Source organism: Stenella coeruleoalba (assembly GCF_951394435.1).
Source record: "Stenella coeruleoalba genome assembly, chromosome: 1".
In the NCBI taxonomy this organism is placed as follows: Eukaryota; Metazoa; Chordata; class Mammalia; order Artiodactyla; family Delphinidae; genus Stenella; species Stenella coeruleoalba.
The window spans coordinates 45,170,627-45,187,774 of record NC_137169.1 but is presented as its reverse complement, the minus strand read 5'-3'; the positions used below and the strand labels follow the sequence as shown (position 1 = coordinate 45,187,774).

Sequence of the window (17,148 nt, the reverse complement as noted above, 5' to 3'; positions counted from 1 at the left end):
AAATACAATCCTGCTATTAAGGGGAGAAATGGCCAGTAGGAACGCTTAGATCAGGAGCCTGGATGCAGCGAGGAGGACGTTTGTAATTTTTAAGCAACGTCTGCCTGCTTCCCAGACCCAACTCAGAATAAGAAAGGATTTGTTCATGTAATTAGAAAAGTGGTCTGCTTACGGGGAGGGGTTTTCAGCCTGGAGTTGTGGGCCTTATCCTGGCCCATTAGGGTTGGCAATTCGAGGTGGTCTGGAGAAATCGGTCCCCAGCTGCCCTACCTGATTCAGCCCATCCAGGGGCGGGAAGAGAGCTGCAGAGGTAAAGATGAATTATCTTATTTTTAGGGTAGACAGACTTAAAAGAAACTTTAAATAAAAAATCAGGGAAATTTATTTCCATGCTCATACATCTTTGTATACATAATTCTTAGAGTGACCTTGCAGAAACCCTTCAGAAAGTCTGACCAGCAGTGCCAGTACATCCAGCCCTGTTGCCTTTGGAGCTGGGAGTTAGGTCACCAGCTAGATTGGCATGACCTGGATGTGATCCCTTTCATTCTCAAGGCTCTGCAAGAAAACTCCTGAGTGAGACAATACAGGGACTATGGAGAGATGCTCATAACCAGGGGACTCCAATTTTAAAGTTAAATAGCCTACCAGTTTCCACTAATTTTTTTTCTCCCAAAATCTTTTCTTTCCCGTTTTCTCTGACATAAAGGGGAAAAATTCGGACAATAATTAAGAGACCCAGCTTTTTTGAGCAAAGAGGGACCCTAGGATATATCATAGATGAGGAAACAGAGGCTCAGGGTGGAGCAGTGACTTGCTTAAGCATCTCAGTGAGCTGGGCTCATGTCAGTCTGCAGCTCCCGGCCCAGTGCTGTTTCCTCTCCACCTCGCCAGGTTCAGTTAGCTTTCGTAGGTGTAAAAGTGCTGCCCCTTGCCTTTGATTCTAACAGGCCATCAAGTGGGCCTTCTCCGCCATCACATGCACGGACCCCAGCAGCAACTTTCCCTCCTGCCCACCCAGGGCTCTCCTTAGCCCAGACTGGCCTCTGCCCCAGGGACGGAACAGATGCTTCCTTATCATAATTGTGGCCCTTCCTCCAGCAATTAAGGGACACGAGAGGAGACGTTTGTTTCTATTTATCAATTAAGCATGAGCAAGTACCCAAGAGGGCACATGGAGAATAAATCCATCATCTGTACCTCGCGTTACAAATCAGTCGGGCCAGCCTCCCCACCACTCCCCCATTGGAAATCTATACCGATTTCCAGCTTCCTGTGGACTCAAGACATTTCTTTCCTCCAAGTGGGGATGTGTCCCTGTCCCAGGAACTGCCCCTGGGCATCTCTTGGAGAGTGCCTCAGTTGGGGCTGCTGGTTCCACAGAAGCCTCTATGCCACCCATTAGCTCAGCCTTCCCCAGGGCAGGAGGAGGAAGCAGAAGCAGCTCAGGCCCACGTGACCTCCTGGGTTAGGGCAATGAGAAGGGCACTTAGGGAGACTGGGAGCTCAGGGTCGTTGACCTGGCCCTAAAGCCTTGCAAGGCCATCCTCCATCTGCCTCCCTGGCTAGGGGTTTGGAGCCTTGTACAGAGAGCATTGTGGTGTTTCAACCCAGGGTAGATGGGTAGGCGGTGAGCAGTGGGGTTCAGCAGGGTTAAGGAGAGGAAGGCTAGAGTCTGGGGTTGTCAGGCAGCCCTGACATCACATCCCAGCGGAGCCCCTACCGCACCCAACCCATGGACTCAGGCACACAGCTGAATGACCCAGCAGATTCTGGTGGGATTTGTCCGTTCACTGGGCAGACACTTCCTGCGCCTGCCCCGTGGTGCTGTAAGCGAGGCACTGGCCTAGTTCCAGGAGCCTGTGGGACGGCCCCAGAGCATCTCTCTCCCCAGCAGGCCCCCAGGGTGTGTGCACGGCTTGTGCTTGCAGTCCCATGTATGAGCCGATATTTTTCTCCTTTCTCACGCCTGAGGGCTTCAGCCCTTGCAGTGCGGCCCCTTTTACCTTGCTTGTTGCACTCCTTCCTTCCCTGGTAGAGGAGGCCCAGACTGCCTCACTTCAGGGTCACTCCAGTGAAGGAAGTGACTCCTGGGTCCCTTCTGGGCCTCCGGGAAGCCCTGCTCTGCTCCTGAGTTCTGACACACAGCAGAGTTGGGGGAACCCAAGGAAGAGCCTCCGGCCAGAGCTGGTGGTCAACACTGGGCTACCTGGAGAGGAAGTGGTTGTCCAACCCCCTACGGCTGCTCCATCAGAGTTAGATGGGGGCTTACCAAGGCCCGGGGTGAGGATCTCCCGGCACCTCAACATCCCAAGAGCCCCCAAACCAAACAGCCTCAGTGGCAGGTCTTCCTGTGTCCTCTCGGAGTCCTGAAACCAGGCTCGAGAAGTATCCCAAACCCCCAAGTGGGCAGACACAAACCAGCCAGGTGACTGAGAGCTTGGGAACTCGGGGGAGGAAGCAGAGTTGGGAGAAAGCAGGAGGTCGGAACAGCTGAAACCCGGGGCCACAGAGAGAGACTCTCCGCAGCCCCAGGCAGATGGAAGCGGCAGGTGCCGGATGCCACTGCTCAAGCAGCAAGTACCCGCAGGCTTGCGTGGCCCTCCCAGAAGCCTCCCCTCCCCAGACACGCGCACACCCCGTTCTGAAGCTGAACAGTGAGAAGCTGTCCCTTTGTTTCCCACCACCTCATTCCAGAACTGGTTTGGAGTTTCCTGTTGGGCCATCCGCTCCCCACTCGGCCATCATCCCCACAGCACAGTCGGGGCTGGGGGACCCGGGCGAAGCAGGGGGCGGGGGTGGAGGTCCCCGTCACAGGTGCCCAGCTTTCACAGAGGCTTTCCTCTCCAAGCCGAGGGCCCGTGCTTAGTCCTAAGGCGTGGGGTTCTAAAAGCGAAGTTCCCTTTCCCTCCCCGTCCCCCAGCTCTGCTTTCCTCTTTTTTCATATTGCAGCTGAAATAACTTCAGTCTCAAATAAATCGCTTTGAAGGGGTTTTCGTAGCCGGTGTGTCAGGCGTTCACTCAGGAGACCGCTGGCCCCGTCCTCATCTTCTCTGTAGTAGTCACACCAGCACGCGCCACGGGCACCAGGCTTTGGGTGGCAGGTTGTCACTCGGCATCCTGCTCACCCTCTCCTCGAGGCCGCCTCCTCCACCCCTGGGGTCCCGAGTCCTGGGTGTTCTTCCTGGCTCTGCCGGCAGGTGACTGAGGGCTGACTGGGGGCCCTCAGGCCTCTGGACCTCAGCTCCCTCATCTAAATCTCAAAAGCCACCTCCTCCCCTGCCCCCTTGAAGAAGGACCTCCCACGGTGGCAGGATTTTAGCTAGTGGGTCTCACGGGTCCCCACAGTTGGGAGTTGGGGATAAAACAAGTTACATCTCCACTCTCCACGAGGCAAAGGAGAGACAGGGTTTGGCCTAAACTGCATCAGCTGGAGTTTGGGTGGTAAAAGGGAGGGAGGGAGCAGTGCTGCCTCTGAGGGTGGTGTGGCTGGTGGCCTGGCCAGAGTGTGCCTGGGCTCTGGCAGGTACGCAGACCTGCCGAGACGGCAGCGCTGGGCCGTGGTTCCTCTCCCAGAGACGAAGCACCCATGCTGACCCACCCATGCTGCAGTTTTCCATAACACCAGCTGGAGCTGACTGCTGCTGCCCGGGGACCCCCCAGCCGGCGGGCAGCAGGAGCGGTCTCGGGGAGGCCATGAGTGGCCCTAAATGGTCAGGTGGGGAGCCTGGGCAGGCAGGTGCATTCCCCTCTGTCCCCAGCTCCAGGGAGCAGCCACTCACCTCGGGTCTTACGTCTCTTTCAGCCTCCGGGAGGAGTTCCTGGGACACAGCCACTGCTGCCCAATTCTATGGATCCCACGCGACAACAAGGTAGACAAGGCAGGGTGGGCCATGGGTGGGGGGGGGCACCAGGAGGGGCTTCCCCCCACCACTGTCTGCCTCCACCTCCTGCCACTCACGGCTTACCCGCTCTGTCACGCAGGGCACCCCAACATGGGAGGATCAATGCAGAGAATGAACCCTCCCCGAGGCATGGGGCCTATGGGGCCCGGCCCACAGGTAACTGACCGCCTGTCTGTCTGTCCATCTCCCGGCCATCTGTGTGCACCCGCCTTCTCTCCTCTTTCCAAGTCTGTTAGTCTTTCCACGTCTCGCAGCTTGGAGGGGTGAGGGGAGAGGGCATGACCAGGGCCCCAGCGGCCCGTTCTGCCCCCAGCTGGGCAGCCCACCTGGCAGAGTTGAGGGGACCCCCAGCGAGCTGGGGAAGAGGAGCATTTGGGAGCCTTCCATGGGAGGGATTTGAGGAATTTGGAAGGCAGGGGCCTATGTCCGCGAGCAGCAGTGTGGGTCCCCAAAGCTTCCTCCCACCTTTGGGAGGTAGGGTGGGCCTGAGCTGGCTCAATGGTCACAGTTTGTTGGGACCCAAGGCAGGATATTGCATTATTCTGCCTGCAGCTCACCAGTTGTCTGACTTTGGACGAATCACTTTCACCTCGGTGGCCCCAGCAGGCTCAGCGTCCCCCCCAGTCCAGTGGGGGGTGAATCTGTAGCCGTGGTTCTTGGTGGTACCACCCAGCTGCGAGGAGCCAGGCCGGCCAGGGCCCCGGTGCTCCCTTCCACTCAGAGCTTTTGCCATTTTCATACACCAAGCTCCTGCCTAAGCTTTCTTTTGCCCAGAGGGGCTCCACTGCCAAAAAGGACAGTTTAGAAACCTCTAGAGGAAATTATCTCAAGTGCCCCGCCCACCCCTTTATAGCAGCAACACAGTGGTTGCTCCTTGGGGTGCAGCTCCACACCCACAGGTCCCGGGTCCCACAGCACCATTGGGCAGGGGCCTGGCAGGCCATCCCTGTCCCAGCACCTTCTCACAGTTGGCTCCCACTCTTCTGAGTGTTTGAACGCGGCTCTCGGTCCTGCAGGCGCCGTGGCAGAGAGTTTGTGCTCTGCCCTCCTTGGGAATTCTCCGGTATCTGACTATCTAAAGCCAGAAGTCTGAGTAAGGAGAAGGGGCATTTCACAGTGAGAGCAGGAGGATTTTGTTCGAGGGTGTTCCTTCCCTTCGTTTCTGCCCTGCCTGGAGGCCTGCTTGTCTCTCCCACTCCTGCGTGTCAGTGTTGGGATGCTCTGGGCCCCTGCACAGGTTTCCGGTTCCCTGGGCGTGAGGTCATGCCCCCACTCACGCACACATGCCTCCCTTTTGGAGGAAGAGGCGTCTGCCACACCCCACGGCCCTCCACTCTGTCTGGAATTGTATTTACAGCACACCCAGCTGCCGCGGTCTTCTCGGCGATGGCTGCAACATCTGTGGCGTTGAAAGATTTTTAGGGAGGTCCTTGTCTTTCGTCGGCCCCTTAATCCTAAGAGGAAGCAAGCCCACACCAATTGCAGCTCCAGTTTTCTTTTCTTTCCTCAAATCCCCCAGAGCTTGTGTTTTCACCAGCTCCTTTTAAGCTCCCGGAGTGGCCCCTTCCTGCCGGGCGGCCGGCTTGAGCTGACCTCCGCAGGAACCCGTGGGAGGGGTGGCAGGGTCTGAAAGCCAAGCGTTCCCTCTCCTGAGTCAGAAACTCTCAGATTCCTCAGCCACACACTAGAGATCCTCTTGGTGTGGAAATCAGCAGTGGCCTTGGACTTCCAGGATGTCTGGGGGGTTGGGGGGGTGTCTAGGGGACACAAGAGGATGGAGTACCCCACCACCCACCCCTCTTGATTCTTGGAGACTGTGCATCTGTAAAATGGGAAGGAGACCAGTACTTCCTTGTACGGTTGCTGAGAGGAGGAGGCTCAAGTTCTTGGCCTGATGCTTGGCCCAGGGTAGCCTCTTAGGAAGCAGTTCGTGTTTTCCAACTTGAGGCCTTAAAACCAGTGTTCAGGACTCGAGCTGCTTGGGTTTGGTGATTGCTTCGTGTTTTCTTTTATTTTTTCTGGCAAAGGCCATTAACAGCTTGTTAAGTCTGTAGTAATACTGAGGTTCCGGAAGCTGGGAATGGGTAATTACCAGACGGACCGAGGGCAGAGTGTCCCGAAGTCTAGGGCTTCCTCCTGGCTTAGTGGGAGTTTCGTCGTGTCCATGTCCTCGAGCAGCAGTCTGGCACACTCTCATGGCACGTTTAAAGAGGCTGGTCCTGAAGGCCGAGGTCTTGCTGAAAAGGGCCCTCCTGGCCTCACCAAGCAGGGTACAGGGGTGGAGCTCTCGTAGGCTCGGAGGTTGGTGCCCAGAGGGGAGGGAGAGGCTAACCCTGCAGTGAGGCCAGCTGACCCTTTCCACCCAGCCAACCTCAGGGGCTCTGAAAACATCTCTCCTTTTTTTTTCTCTTTTTTCTTTTTTTCTGGTTTTATTGAGATATAATTAAGATACGGCACTGTGTAAGTTTAAGCATAATGATTTGACTTACATACATCATGAAATGGTTACCACGATAAGTTTAGTGAACATCCATCATCTTATACTGATACAGAATTAGGAAATAGAAAAAAATGTTTTTTCCTTGTGATGAGAGCTCTTAGGACTTACTCGTAACAATTTTCACGTATAATGTAGAGCAGTGCTCATTCTGTTTATCGTGATGTATGTTGCATCCCTAGTACTTAATTATCTTGTAATTGGAAGTTCGTGCCTTTTGACTGTCTCCATCCAATCCTCCCCCCACCTCCTCAGCCCCACCTGCTGCCAATGGTAACCACAAATCTGATCTCTCTTTCTGTGAGTTCATTTGTTTTTGAAGGACAATTGACCTACAACACTGTGTTAGTTCCTGTTACACAACGTAGTGATTCAGTATTTCTGGACATTTCAAAATGATTGCCACAATAAGTCTAGTTACTATGATGGTGTCACCATACAACGATATTATATAGTTACTGACTCTGTTCCTCACACCATACATTTCACACCCATGACTCATTTTATTTTGCAACTGGATGTTTCTACCTCTTAATCTCCTTCACTTATTTGTTTCCTCCCCCCGCCCCCCACCCTCCTCCCCTCTGGCAACCATCCATTTGTTCTCTGTATCTGTAACTACTTCTGTTTTGTTACGTTTGTTCATTTGCTTTGGTTTTTAGATTCCACATATGAATGAAGTCATACAGTATTTGTCTTTCCTTATCAGACTTTTCACTTAGCATGATGCCCTCAAGGTCCATCCATGTTGTCACAAATGGCAAGATTTCAGTCTTTTTTATGGCTGAATGATATTCCTGTGTGTGTGTGTGTGTGTGTGTGTGTGTGTGTGTGTGTGTACCACATTTCCTTTATCCAAGATGAATGGATAGGTTGCTTTCGTATCTTGGCTGTTGTAAAAAATGATGCAATGAACATAGGGGTGCATGTATCTTTTCTAATTAGTGTTTCTGTTTCCTTCCTTTCCCATATCACGTGTGCCCCTCTGGGTAGGGTGCAGTATTAAATTCCAGAGCCAAACCTCCCTTAGAGCATCTGGACGTCCTCACCAGCCCCTCACTGGGGGCAGAAAGACCTGGCCTTGAGTGAGCCTGGGCCTGGGCAAGATTGGGGTATGAGGTGGATTGCAGGTTCTGGGGTCAGCCAAGGAGTGGGCATCATAGAGCCTGGAAGTTTTAGACCCCCAAGCTGAGGGTAGGGAGAGGACAGGACCTACCCCCCAAGCCCTTTCTCTCTGTCCCCTGAGGGTGCTGCCCTGATCACTCAGAGTGGACAGGAGAGGGACGAGCTTAGTGCTAGGAGCACCGTCCTGGCCTCAGCTCAGCCTGTTTGGGCCTCCAGTCCCTCATCTGCAAAATGGGTGTCCGGGTGATGACCTCACAGGGCTCACCGTGGGGCTGTGTGAAACAGCAGCTGTGAGACAGACCGCAGCACAAGGCTCCGCAAAGCATTGCACGGATCCCATTCCCTCCTTAGAACCTGGGCCCAGGGAGGGAGCCCTGTCTCTGCCATGCCTGGACTATTAAGAAAGGTGACCAAGCCCCTTCAGGCAGTCTTTAGTAAGCACCACTGCATGCACGGGGCCGTGCTGAGACTGGACACAGAGGTGGGAAACTTTCAGCCTGTTATTCCAAGTGGAGAATAACATTGCTAATAGTGGGACCACTCTAGAACTTTCTGAACAAAGAATAGGTACAGTGTGGTCTTGGGGTTACTTTATAGGTTTCAAAACCGAATGGAGTAACATCATACTTTCTGAGGTTGTGTATCATTTTGGCCTAAATGTCACAAAGGAACCAGCAAACTAGGCATCACCCTGCCCTTTGCCTTCAGTTCCTCAGGCAGATTTTATTCTGGTTTTGTGAAGCAGCCAGTGGCGAAAAGGAGGTAGTATTTCCACTTAATTGTATTCTCCCTTTAACGAACTATGCCTGTGCCTGTGTCAGGTGGGAACTTCTGGCTCAGTGTTTCAAAAGTGAATCCTGTTGGTGTGAGGCTGAAGCCGGCAGGGCTCTGAGGGCTCCCGCGGATGCCACTTGCAGCACGTCTGGGATTCCAGTTGGGGTGGGGTCAGCACAGCCTAGAATCAGATCGCCAGCCTGGCTTGTCTGCGTTTGAGAATGTTCGGGCGAAGGATAATCCACCATCCCTAGAGACAGGCCTGTGCCACCAGGAGAAGCTGCATCTCCCCCCTGAGCCAGGACAGTCCAAGCTCAGTGCCTCTGAGCAGAGACCCCGGAAGGAGACGGAAGGATCGTAAGCCAGGCCAGGGCACCCTGGGCTGGGGAGGAGAGAGTGGAGCCACTCAAGGCACTTCCCGGTGGCTCCTCGGAGACCTCCCAGTGGGGCTGGCCAGGCTGCTACATGATTAGAGGTGGTGGAGGGCCGGCCCAAAGCCCAGGAAACTGCCCAGCAACCTGGAGACCCCTTTGACAGGTCTGTCCTAAAGACTATTCTTTGGGGCCCCAGGCAACATCAAAAAAGAGCGCCTGTGCCGAGGAGTTGCAGGAAGCAGAAGCAGGCCCCAGCCCCTGCCAGCTGCAGGGTGCCTTTCTGCATCACCGTGGACCTTGCCCAAGAGCGCAGAACTGAGACCAAGAGGGTGGGGCCTGACCCTTTATAGTTCCTGACCATGGATCAGCCCCCCTGCCCAGGGTCTGGGGCGCCCTCGTCGGGACAAGGTGTGGGTGTGGGGAGGTAGACAGACACACGCACACACCCCTGTGGACGTGGCCGGCTCCTTGGCTGCACCAGGGACTCCTCCCGGGTCTCCAGCTGCCCCGTCCCTGCAGAGTAGTGCTGAGGACAGGAAGAGGGTGTCTGGCTACGGCCACACCTCAGAACCCAGTGCTGCGGGCAGGTGGGCACTGGGAGAAGAGAGAACCATTTCTACTGAGTCCGTGAGGCTGTGCTTCTAAGCCCTCCCATCCTCTGTGGAAAGGCCAGGGTCTCTGATTTGAAAACTCGCCTCCAGAACCTGACGTTCAGCCTTACTTTCCCCCTGAGTTACTGTGTGGCCTTGGGTGAGTCTTGGGCTTCTCTGGGCCTCCAGCTTGTCATCTGTGAAGTGGGGGCGTGTAAGTGGCCATCGGGGTCTGGGCCTCTGCAAGAGGGAGGACCTGGCAGGCCTGCTCCCTCCTGGGCAGCGGCCGTGCTGGCTTTCAGGAGGCTCCTGAGGGGGTCAGGTTAGGGCAGCAGGTGGTGCCCCCGGAGCCTCCCCTGAGGGGCTGCATGTCCAGATGTCTTTCAGGAGTGAGCACCCTGCTTCATCTCCTCCTCGCCACACTCTGCTGCCACGTCCTGGGCTCCCGCCGGCCCCCAGGCCAGCCTTCCACTCCATCCCCACAGTGCCGGCTGCTCTCCTGGGTGTGAGAGAGAGCAGGAAGCAGCTGCAGCCCCTGGAGGAGATCTCACTCTCTCTCTGGAAGACCTTTCTGATTGGCCAGGCTGCACGCAGTGGAAGAGTGGGCTGCCTGGGGAGGTGGTGAGCTTCCTGTTCTGGAGCAGCGGAAGCGAGGCTGAGATTTGTACAGGGGATTTAGTAACTGCACGTGGGCTTAGAAAGGGCCCTTTAAGACCTCATGCTTAAGGCAGCATTAAAGGCTTTGGCGTTTGCTCTGCTAACATCCCAAATCAGTATACACCTCTGAGGGCAGAGGGAGCACTTCAGAGCCATCATTTCATTTGATCCTCACACGGCCCTGTAAGGGTGGGGGCTCTTTGTCCCCATCTTATGGACGAGGCAGCACAGTGGAGGGGTTGCAGCTCTGAAGCCATGATCATAGCTGCACGAGGGGCCATCACTCTGCTTCTGCGCCTCAGTGTCTTAATCTTTAAAGTGGGGATAGTAGTGAGGTGGTGGTGGTTAAATGTAGGTGATGCTAAGCCCGTAGCACAGCCTGGCACGGAGGAAGCATTGTTATTTTTGTGGTTTGCCCAGAGTCAGGTTGTGCTGGGGCAGGCTCTCCGCGCGTTCTGACCTCAAATCGGTGGCTCTGCTCACCACCACGCGTGGCATTGTCCGTAGGGAGGGACTGGCCCCTTTGTTCACTGATCTTGCGGCATATTTGCTCCAGGGCAGGTGAGTGTCTTCCGGCCCAGGGACTCAGCCCTGAGCAGGCACGGGGGATGCTGGCGGCCAGAGGAGCCCTCCGCGGCCACCCTCCCCTCCCTCCCCCTACTGCAGGCCTTGCTGTCTGCCAGCCAGCCTGGCGCTGCTGCAGTCATTGTGCACACCCTGTCTGGACACTCTCACTCCAAACCCCTCTCTGGGTGACCATGCCAAGGAGGTGGTCCCGAGATGGTCCCCGGCTGGAGAACCTGCCACCAGCCTGATGGCGGCTCTGTTTGTCAGCTCTGGCCCTTGAGCCTCCTGTTGTGTCCCCACTCCCACCCTCCTCCCCACCTCCCAGATGTGTGGTGTAGAGAGCAGACCCTGAGGCTCGCAGATCCAGGATTAAACCCCAGCAGAGACATTAGCTGACTGTGAACTTGGGCACATCTTTCTCCCCGCAGACCCTCAGTCTCCTCTTTTATAAAATGAGAATAATACCAGCTTCATGGTATTGTTACAAGGTCCAAACCAGAGACTGTAGGTGTTATGTGCTCAGTAAAAAATGGCCAATGCTGGCTGTCCCTTTGCCATCAAAATTCCACCAGCCTGCTACTTTCTCCTACAAAGGCAGAGCTCAAGCTACAACCAGCCTCATGTTACTTTCCATTCATTCACTTCTTCACTCCGTTGATGATTCAGCGCCCAGTCTGTGCCAGCTGATGTGTGCAGTGACGGGGGATATGAAGATCAGTAGGATAGAGTTCCCGCCTTCCAAAGGGGTTCAGAGTCCAGTGGGAGAGATGGACATGTGACCACGATCATAAGCCAGAGTGCTGCAGGCCATTGGGGGAGGACATTACAAGGCACTCTGGGAGTGACTAGGATGGAGCAGTTAACCCCATGGGATGGAGCAGGGAAGGCCTCACAGAGGAGGTGCTGTTTGAGCTGGGTATTGGAGGATGTGTAGGAGCCTGCCAAGTGGAGAAGGGAGGCAAGATATTTATTCCTGTGAAGAAAATAGCTCTGGAAGAGGCGAGTCGGGGAGCAGTGGTGAAGGAGATGAGCCAGGTGAAAGGCCTGGGTGCCTGGTTCAGTGGCTCTGACCCATCCCACTGCCGTGGGGGGTTGTGCCGAGCTGAGTTGGGACTCCTGCAAGTTTCCAGGTTTTGTGTAGACTCTTCTCTTAAATGGAACAGTGATTCCCTTGAGCAGGGAGACAGAGTTTTCCCTCCTGCTCCTCCAGTACTGTGCCTGTTGAGGGCCGCACGTGCTGACACCTGCATCGGGTGACGATATGGAGGGACAGCCCAGACCCGGGGCGGGGTGGGGTCTGCAGATGCCCGGCTGCGGGACAGGCCTTTTGGGAGTGTGCCTCCCCTCCCACGTGCAGACTCAGCCCTGCCCCCAGCCTGCTGGCTGTTTTTTTTCTCCCTAGATTTCTAAGGTGGGTGGTGGTCACCAGCTGGTCCTATTACTGAGTCTCTTCCCCTTTCCTGCCTGAATCCTGAGGGCAGGTGCCAACCAGCATCATGAGCTGCTTCCTGGATGCCTGTGTGCTTTCGGGAGACCCATCCTGAAGCCCTTGAAGTTGCATCTAAAGCTGGGACTGTTCCTTTGTGCTGGCTTGTCATTGTGGTTCCGTCAGTTGGTTCCCACCCAGCATTTTTTTTTTTTTTTTTTTTTGCGGTACGTGGGCCTCTCACTACTGTGGCCTCTCCCGTTACGGAGCACAGGTTCCGGACGCGCAGGCTCAGCGGCCATGCCTCACAGGCCCAGCCGCTCCATGGCATGTGGGATCCTCCTGGACCGGGGCACGAACCCGTGTCCCCTGCAGCAGCAGGCAGACTCTCAACCACTGCGCCTGCAGGAAGCCCCCACCCAGCATTTTTTTAATGAATGTATTACTTTCTCATCAGATCCTTTTCACAGACTAACTCTCTCGCTTATGTTCTGTTTGTTTTTCCCCCTCCTTCCCTCTCCGGTTCCCCTTCTCCTTCTCATAGACTGACGCTTGGTTATCGTTGCAGAATTACGGCAGCGGCATGAGACCACCACCCAACTCCCTTGGCCCCGCCATGCCCGGGATTAACATGTAAGGCCAACCACCCTGCTGGCGGCTCAGAGCCCATGGCTTTCCCCGCCCTTTGCTCCCCCTGAGAGACTTGTGATGGGAGTAATTACTGGCACCTCTCTGGACCTCAGTCTCTCATCAGTAAAGTGAGGATGTTGAGCATACCGGTGATGAGACCTCATACACCCCCCTATAGTGCTTGTCTGTGCCAGGCAGTCTTCCAAGCTTGCTACATGGATCAGTTCACCTAATCTTCATGATAACCCTGTGAGGTGCTTACTGTTATCCCCTGTTGACAGATGGGGTAACTGAGGGCACAGAGAGGTGGGGTAACTGGGGGCACAGAGAGGTGAAGTAACTTGCCCAGGCTCACACAGCTCTAAGTGGCAGGGTCAAGATTTGAAGCCCTGTACGGTTGATCACTCTTTCAGGGACTTCAGTGGTGTAGCCCCTTTGTGGTAGTTGATCCCTATGAGAATCTCTGTATTCCCTTTCTAGGAAAATGCATGTGCAGAGGAAATATTATTTTCACAAATTTTGCACATAATTTATAGGAATCTATAGATTTCTGCCCACGGAACTACACATTATTACCCCAGAACAGCTCTAGGAGTGTATGAAGGCTTCCTGTTAGTGATTTCAGCCCTCTTGTTCTGACCCTGCTGGCACTACCCCCTTGGTTGCTTATAGCATCATTTTTCATTGTCTCCATCTCTCTGTCTCTCTCTCAGGGGCCCGGGAGCTGGCAGACCCTGGCCCAATCCTAACAGTGCTAACTCAGTGAGTACCCAGGTTGGCGGGGGGAGGCGCTGTCTGCTAGGGACTGCGTTCTAGGGAGCAGGGTGGTTCCTGTCCCAGGTTGGAGGTGTCATGGGGAGTGGGATGCAGCAGGATTCCACCTGATGCCTTCAAGGAGAAGCCCACCTGTAAGGTGAAGTGTGGGAGTATCATGCTGGGGCCCTCAGGGGCTCTCCCCGCTGCTCTGCAGAAGCTGAGCAGCGGGGTGAGCTGCGAGCCGGGCTCAGAGCCCTGTCCTGCCAACCTCCTCTTCCTTGGCAGGGCTGGCTTCCAGTGCTCAGAGGAAGGAGCTGGGAAGGGGCTTAGCACAGACAGTGCCGGGCAGGAGGCCGCGGGTGGGGGAAGAGCTCACTTTGCTGACCTAGAACTGGAGGGTCTCCCGCGCCTATGGCCCCCCAAGGCTCCCTGCCAAGGCTCTCAGGATCGGTTCAGCATAGGGACTGGACTTGGCTCACATCCCTGGCCCCCTAGAGACACTAACCAGGTGGCTCAGTGTGTTTCCCATCAGGAGTGGGGTTGTGTCCCCCAAAGGATTTGGAAGGTAGAGCTCTCATTGCCTGTCAGAGGAGGTGTCTGAGGTGTCATCCCCCTCTTGTTTCTAGATTCCATATTCCTCCTCATCACCCGGCACCTACGTGGTAAGTGTGTGCAGGTTTGGGGCATTGCGTGTCTAACCTCGTGACTGTATGTACAAGAGTACGTGGGGTGGGGGGGCCCTGTCTCTTTCCTCTCACAATATATTCTGAGCACAGGTTCCAAACTGTGCTAGTACTTGCTGTCAATATACAGGTATCTGTACTTTCTGGTGGCCCAGAAGTCCCCAAACAAGACCCAGAGTTGGGACCCCCATTCGGGGGACTGACCAGTAGGCCAGTCAGCTTCCACTACAGGCCTCTGGTTTCACCGGTCCCCATGTGTATGAGCACACACGCACGCCCACAGCTGCCTCTTGGTTTAAAGAAAGGAAAGGGGGAACCCAGTTGCCCCAAGCCTTAAACACCCGGGCCCCGGGTGAGCGCTGGCTGCTGACTTGGCTGGAGCTCAGCCTCTCCCCACGTGTGTCATCACCATGGGCTTTTTACCGTGGGTTTCTGATGTCAGTTTTTATCTCATCTCCAGGGACCCCCTGGTGGTGGCGGCCCCCCAGGAACACCCATCATGCCTAGTCCTGCAGGTAAGAAGGCTGGGGGAGGGGTGCCGCTGAGGGAGTAGGGAGTCCTGGAGGGGCCTGGGTGCAGAGCCAGGGCTTGCAAGCTGCTCTTCCTGAGCAGTGCGCCCCCCACCCGGCATCTTGGCACCAGGGATTTAGTGGGCAGGAGGCCCCGGTGCCACCAACCTGCCATGTGGCCTCAGCCGGGTCACTCCTCATCTCCAGTGAAAGGACAGGGCAGAGCAAGGAGATCCGGAAACAAGGGGTCTCACTGCTTTCGGCTCCCGCTGGCCAGAGAGAATCCTGTCCTGGTTGTCATTTCTCTAGATGACTGAGAAGGGGCTTTTGGGTTCTGGCATCCTGGGACCAGGACTCTACAGCGTGATGCCTCTTGAGTGTCTAGAGCTATTGGCTTCTGGTCCTCTGTATCAAAGATCCCTTTTCCCTTTTCTTTAATCAGAAGAGGGCATGTGCGCACACCCACACCACACACACACACACACACACAGCATCACAACTGTGTTTTTTCCCAGCTAAGAGTAGCGTACCGTCAACTAGAAGGAATTCAACATACTATCTTTACCCACCCCCAAAATAAAAAGTGAGAGGTAGTTGGATCTCTGCCCGAGAAATACTGGTGCCTGCTCCTGATATAAACATGTTAGCTGATTTCCTAAGGAGACTTTGCTGGCTAATTGGGGACACGGAGGAGTCCCTCTCTCCCATCCCCTCAGCTCCCTGTAGCAGGGCAGCTGCTCAGTGGCAGGGGTGGCTCTGGCGGCGACCGTGATATTCCCGCTCCTGTTCCCTCTTTCTGCTGCTGCATTTTTATGAGCTGCATGACCTACATTCAGACTGGGTCACATTAAACCACTCCATATGTTACTGCGTCGCCAGCACCATCCCTGCCTCTCTCTCCTGCCCCATCAGCTTGGCAGGGCGGCCCCATCAGCTTGTGGTGTTTCTCTTTCCCCGTTTGACTAACACTGCCGGGCGGGGTTGGGGGGAGAGCACAGGTGGTGGTCTGGCCGCCCCTGCATTGCCAGGCAGTGTCTGGGGACCAGATTTGGTTTGAGATGGGGGAGACGGCTTTGCCACGTCCACGTTGCTATCCAGGCACCCTGAAATCCTTCCTTTCAGGGTCGAGTGGTTTTCACAGTTGAATTTTCTGCGATTAAAAACTTTGTGAATCTTCATTAAATACAAATTAGCCAGAAAATGGTGGTACTTAGAGGAAATTTTAGGTGATAAAATACAAAAGAATGAGTTCAAGTGCCATGAGTTTGTTTTAATTAAGAAGTGAATTAATCACCCCGACTTGCGGGTTTCCACTGTTCTACAGATTCAACAAATTCCAGTGACAACATCTACACAATGATTAACCCGGTGCCGCCTGGAGGCAGCCGGTCCAACGTAAGTCAGCTTCTAATAATTTACACATCAGGTACTGCGACAGATCCGACTGACCTCGTCGGCTGAGCGGAAACAGGCTTAGCTGATGGCAGCCATTTGTTACCAAAGATGGATAAAATAAACCATCAGAAAAGTGATTGACTCTTGGGCAGCTTGGTTCCCATTTCATAGCTGGCAGCGGGTGGGAGAGAAGCGGGTGGGCTGATGCGCACACCTCTGGTCAGAGCGGGGCACCCAGCCTCACGGTGGGGCCCCCTGCTGGCCCGAGCCGGCTGTGGACGGGGAAGAGCAGCAGGCTGCAGGTGGGCCTGGGCCGGCCCCTGCTCGGCCGACTGTCTGTGCACCTGGGCGATGTCTCAGGTCCGTATCCTTGGCCGTGGAGCTTTGGGGGGAGGCCCCCGGGGGCCTGCCTGCTGTGTGCCTCTGGGAGCCCTCAGACCCCCCATCTTGTAACCTCTCTGCCTCTGCTCGGGCCCTTCCCTCATCTAGAAGCCACTTGCTCCCTTCTTGGCCTCTCGGAAGTCCCAACCTGTAATGATGTTGTCGCTCAAATTCCACTTGTTCTGATTCCTGCTCACCTACTCCCTCTCGTGTTCCCGCGCCCATGTCAGGACTGGACTGTGCAGTGGCGGCCTGTCTCCCTCTCCCGGCTGGGAGCTCCCTAAGGACAGGGCTGGTCTGACCCACAGACAACCCTTCCTTGCCAGGTGGGGGAGGCGAGTCCCACTGGCCTTGCCCTCCGGGAGCTCAGGGTCTGGAAAGGAGGCTGTCATGTGACCACATCAGTAGTTTGTGGGCTGCAGAGCCAGAGGGTGGGCTTGTGGCCCCAGGGTTGGCTCGGGCCCTTAGGGATGCACAGTTTGGTTTTGCCAGTTCGGTTCCTGATGTGCCTCCTGAATCACCCCATGTGTTAAATCCTGATGATGGGCTGCCCTGTGCTGGCTGCTGCGCGTGTTTCATCCTCCAGCAGCCTCTGGGTGAGGGTCATTGCCCTGCCTCCTGGGGGCGCCGAGAGGGACCTTACCCGGGGTCCTGGGACCGAGAAGTGTGGGAACCTCGCTCCTCAACTGCTGCTCCACCACCATCTCTCCCCCTCTCCTGGGCAGCCAGCATCTCCCATAGCCCCTGCCTCTCCCTAGGGTGGCCAGCCATTTGGATTTTAGCACGGAAAGCCCTGTGTCTTGGGAGATGACTTCCCAGGACACAAAAATGCTGGGTTTTGGTAATGGATGCAGGTTGGGCAGAAAAGTGTAAGACCCA

General features: G+C 55.4%; 1 protein-coding gene across 8 annotated transcripts in view; it reads left to right on the top strand.

Annotated features, from left to right (window-relative positions):
* The window catches only part of SSBP3 (single stranded DNA binding protein 3), a 163,378-nt gene that overhangs the window by 137,723 nt on the left and 8,507 nt on the right, over positions 1 to 17,148 (top strand). For all 8 annotated transcript variants that reach the window (XM_079921445.1, XM_079921444.1, XM_079921447.1 and 5 more), the window contains 7 exons: positions 3,806 to 3,872; positions 3,985 to 4,061; positions 12,484 to 12,548; positions 13,259 to 13,307; positions 13,928 to 13,963; positions 14,445 to 14,499; positions 15,818 to 15,888. In XM_079921445.1, the coding sequence (XP_079777571.1) occupies positions 3,806 to 3,872; positions 3,985 to 4,061; positions 12,484 to 12,548; positions 13,259 to 13,307; positions 13,928 to 13,963; positions 14,445 to 14,499; positions 15,818 to 15,888 (420 nt within the window). The remainder of the gene's footprint in view (positions 1 to 3,805; positions 3,873 to 3,984; positions 4,062 to 12,483; positions 12,549 to 13,258; positions 13,308 to 13,927; positions 13,964 to 14,444; positions 14,500 to 15,817; positions 15,889 to 17,148) is intronic.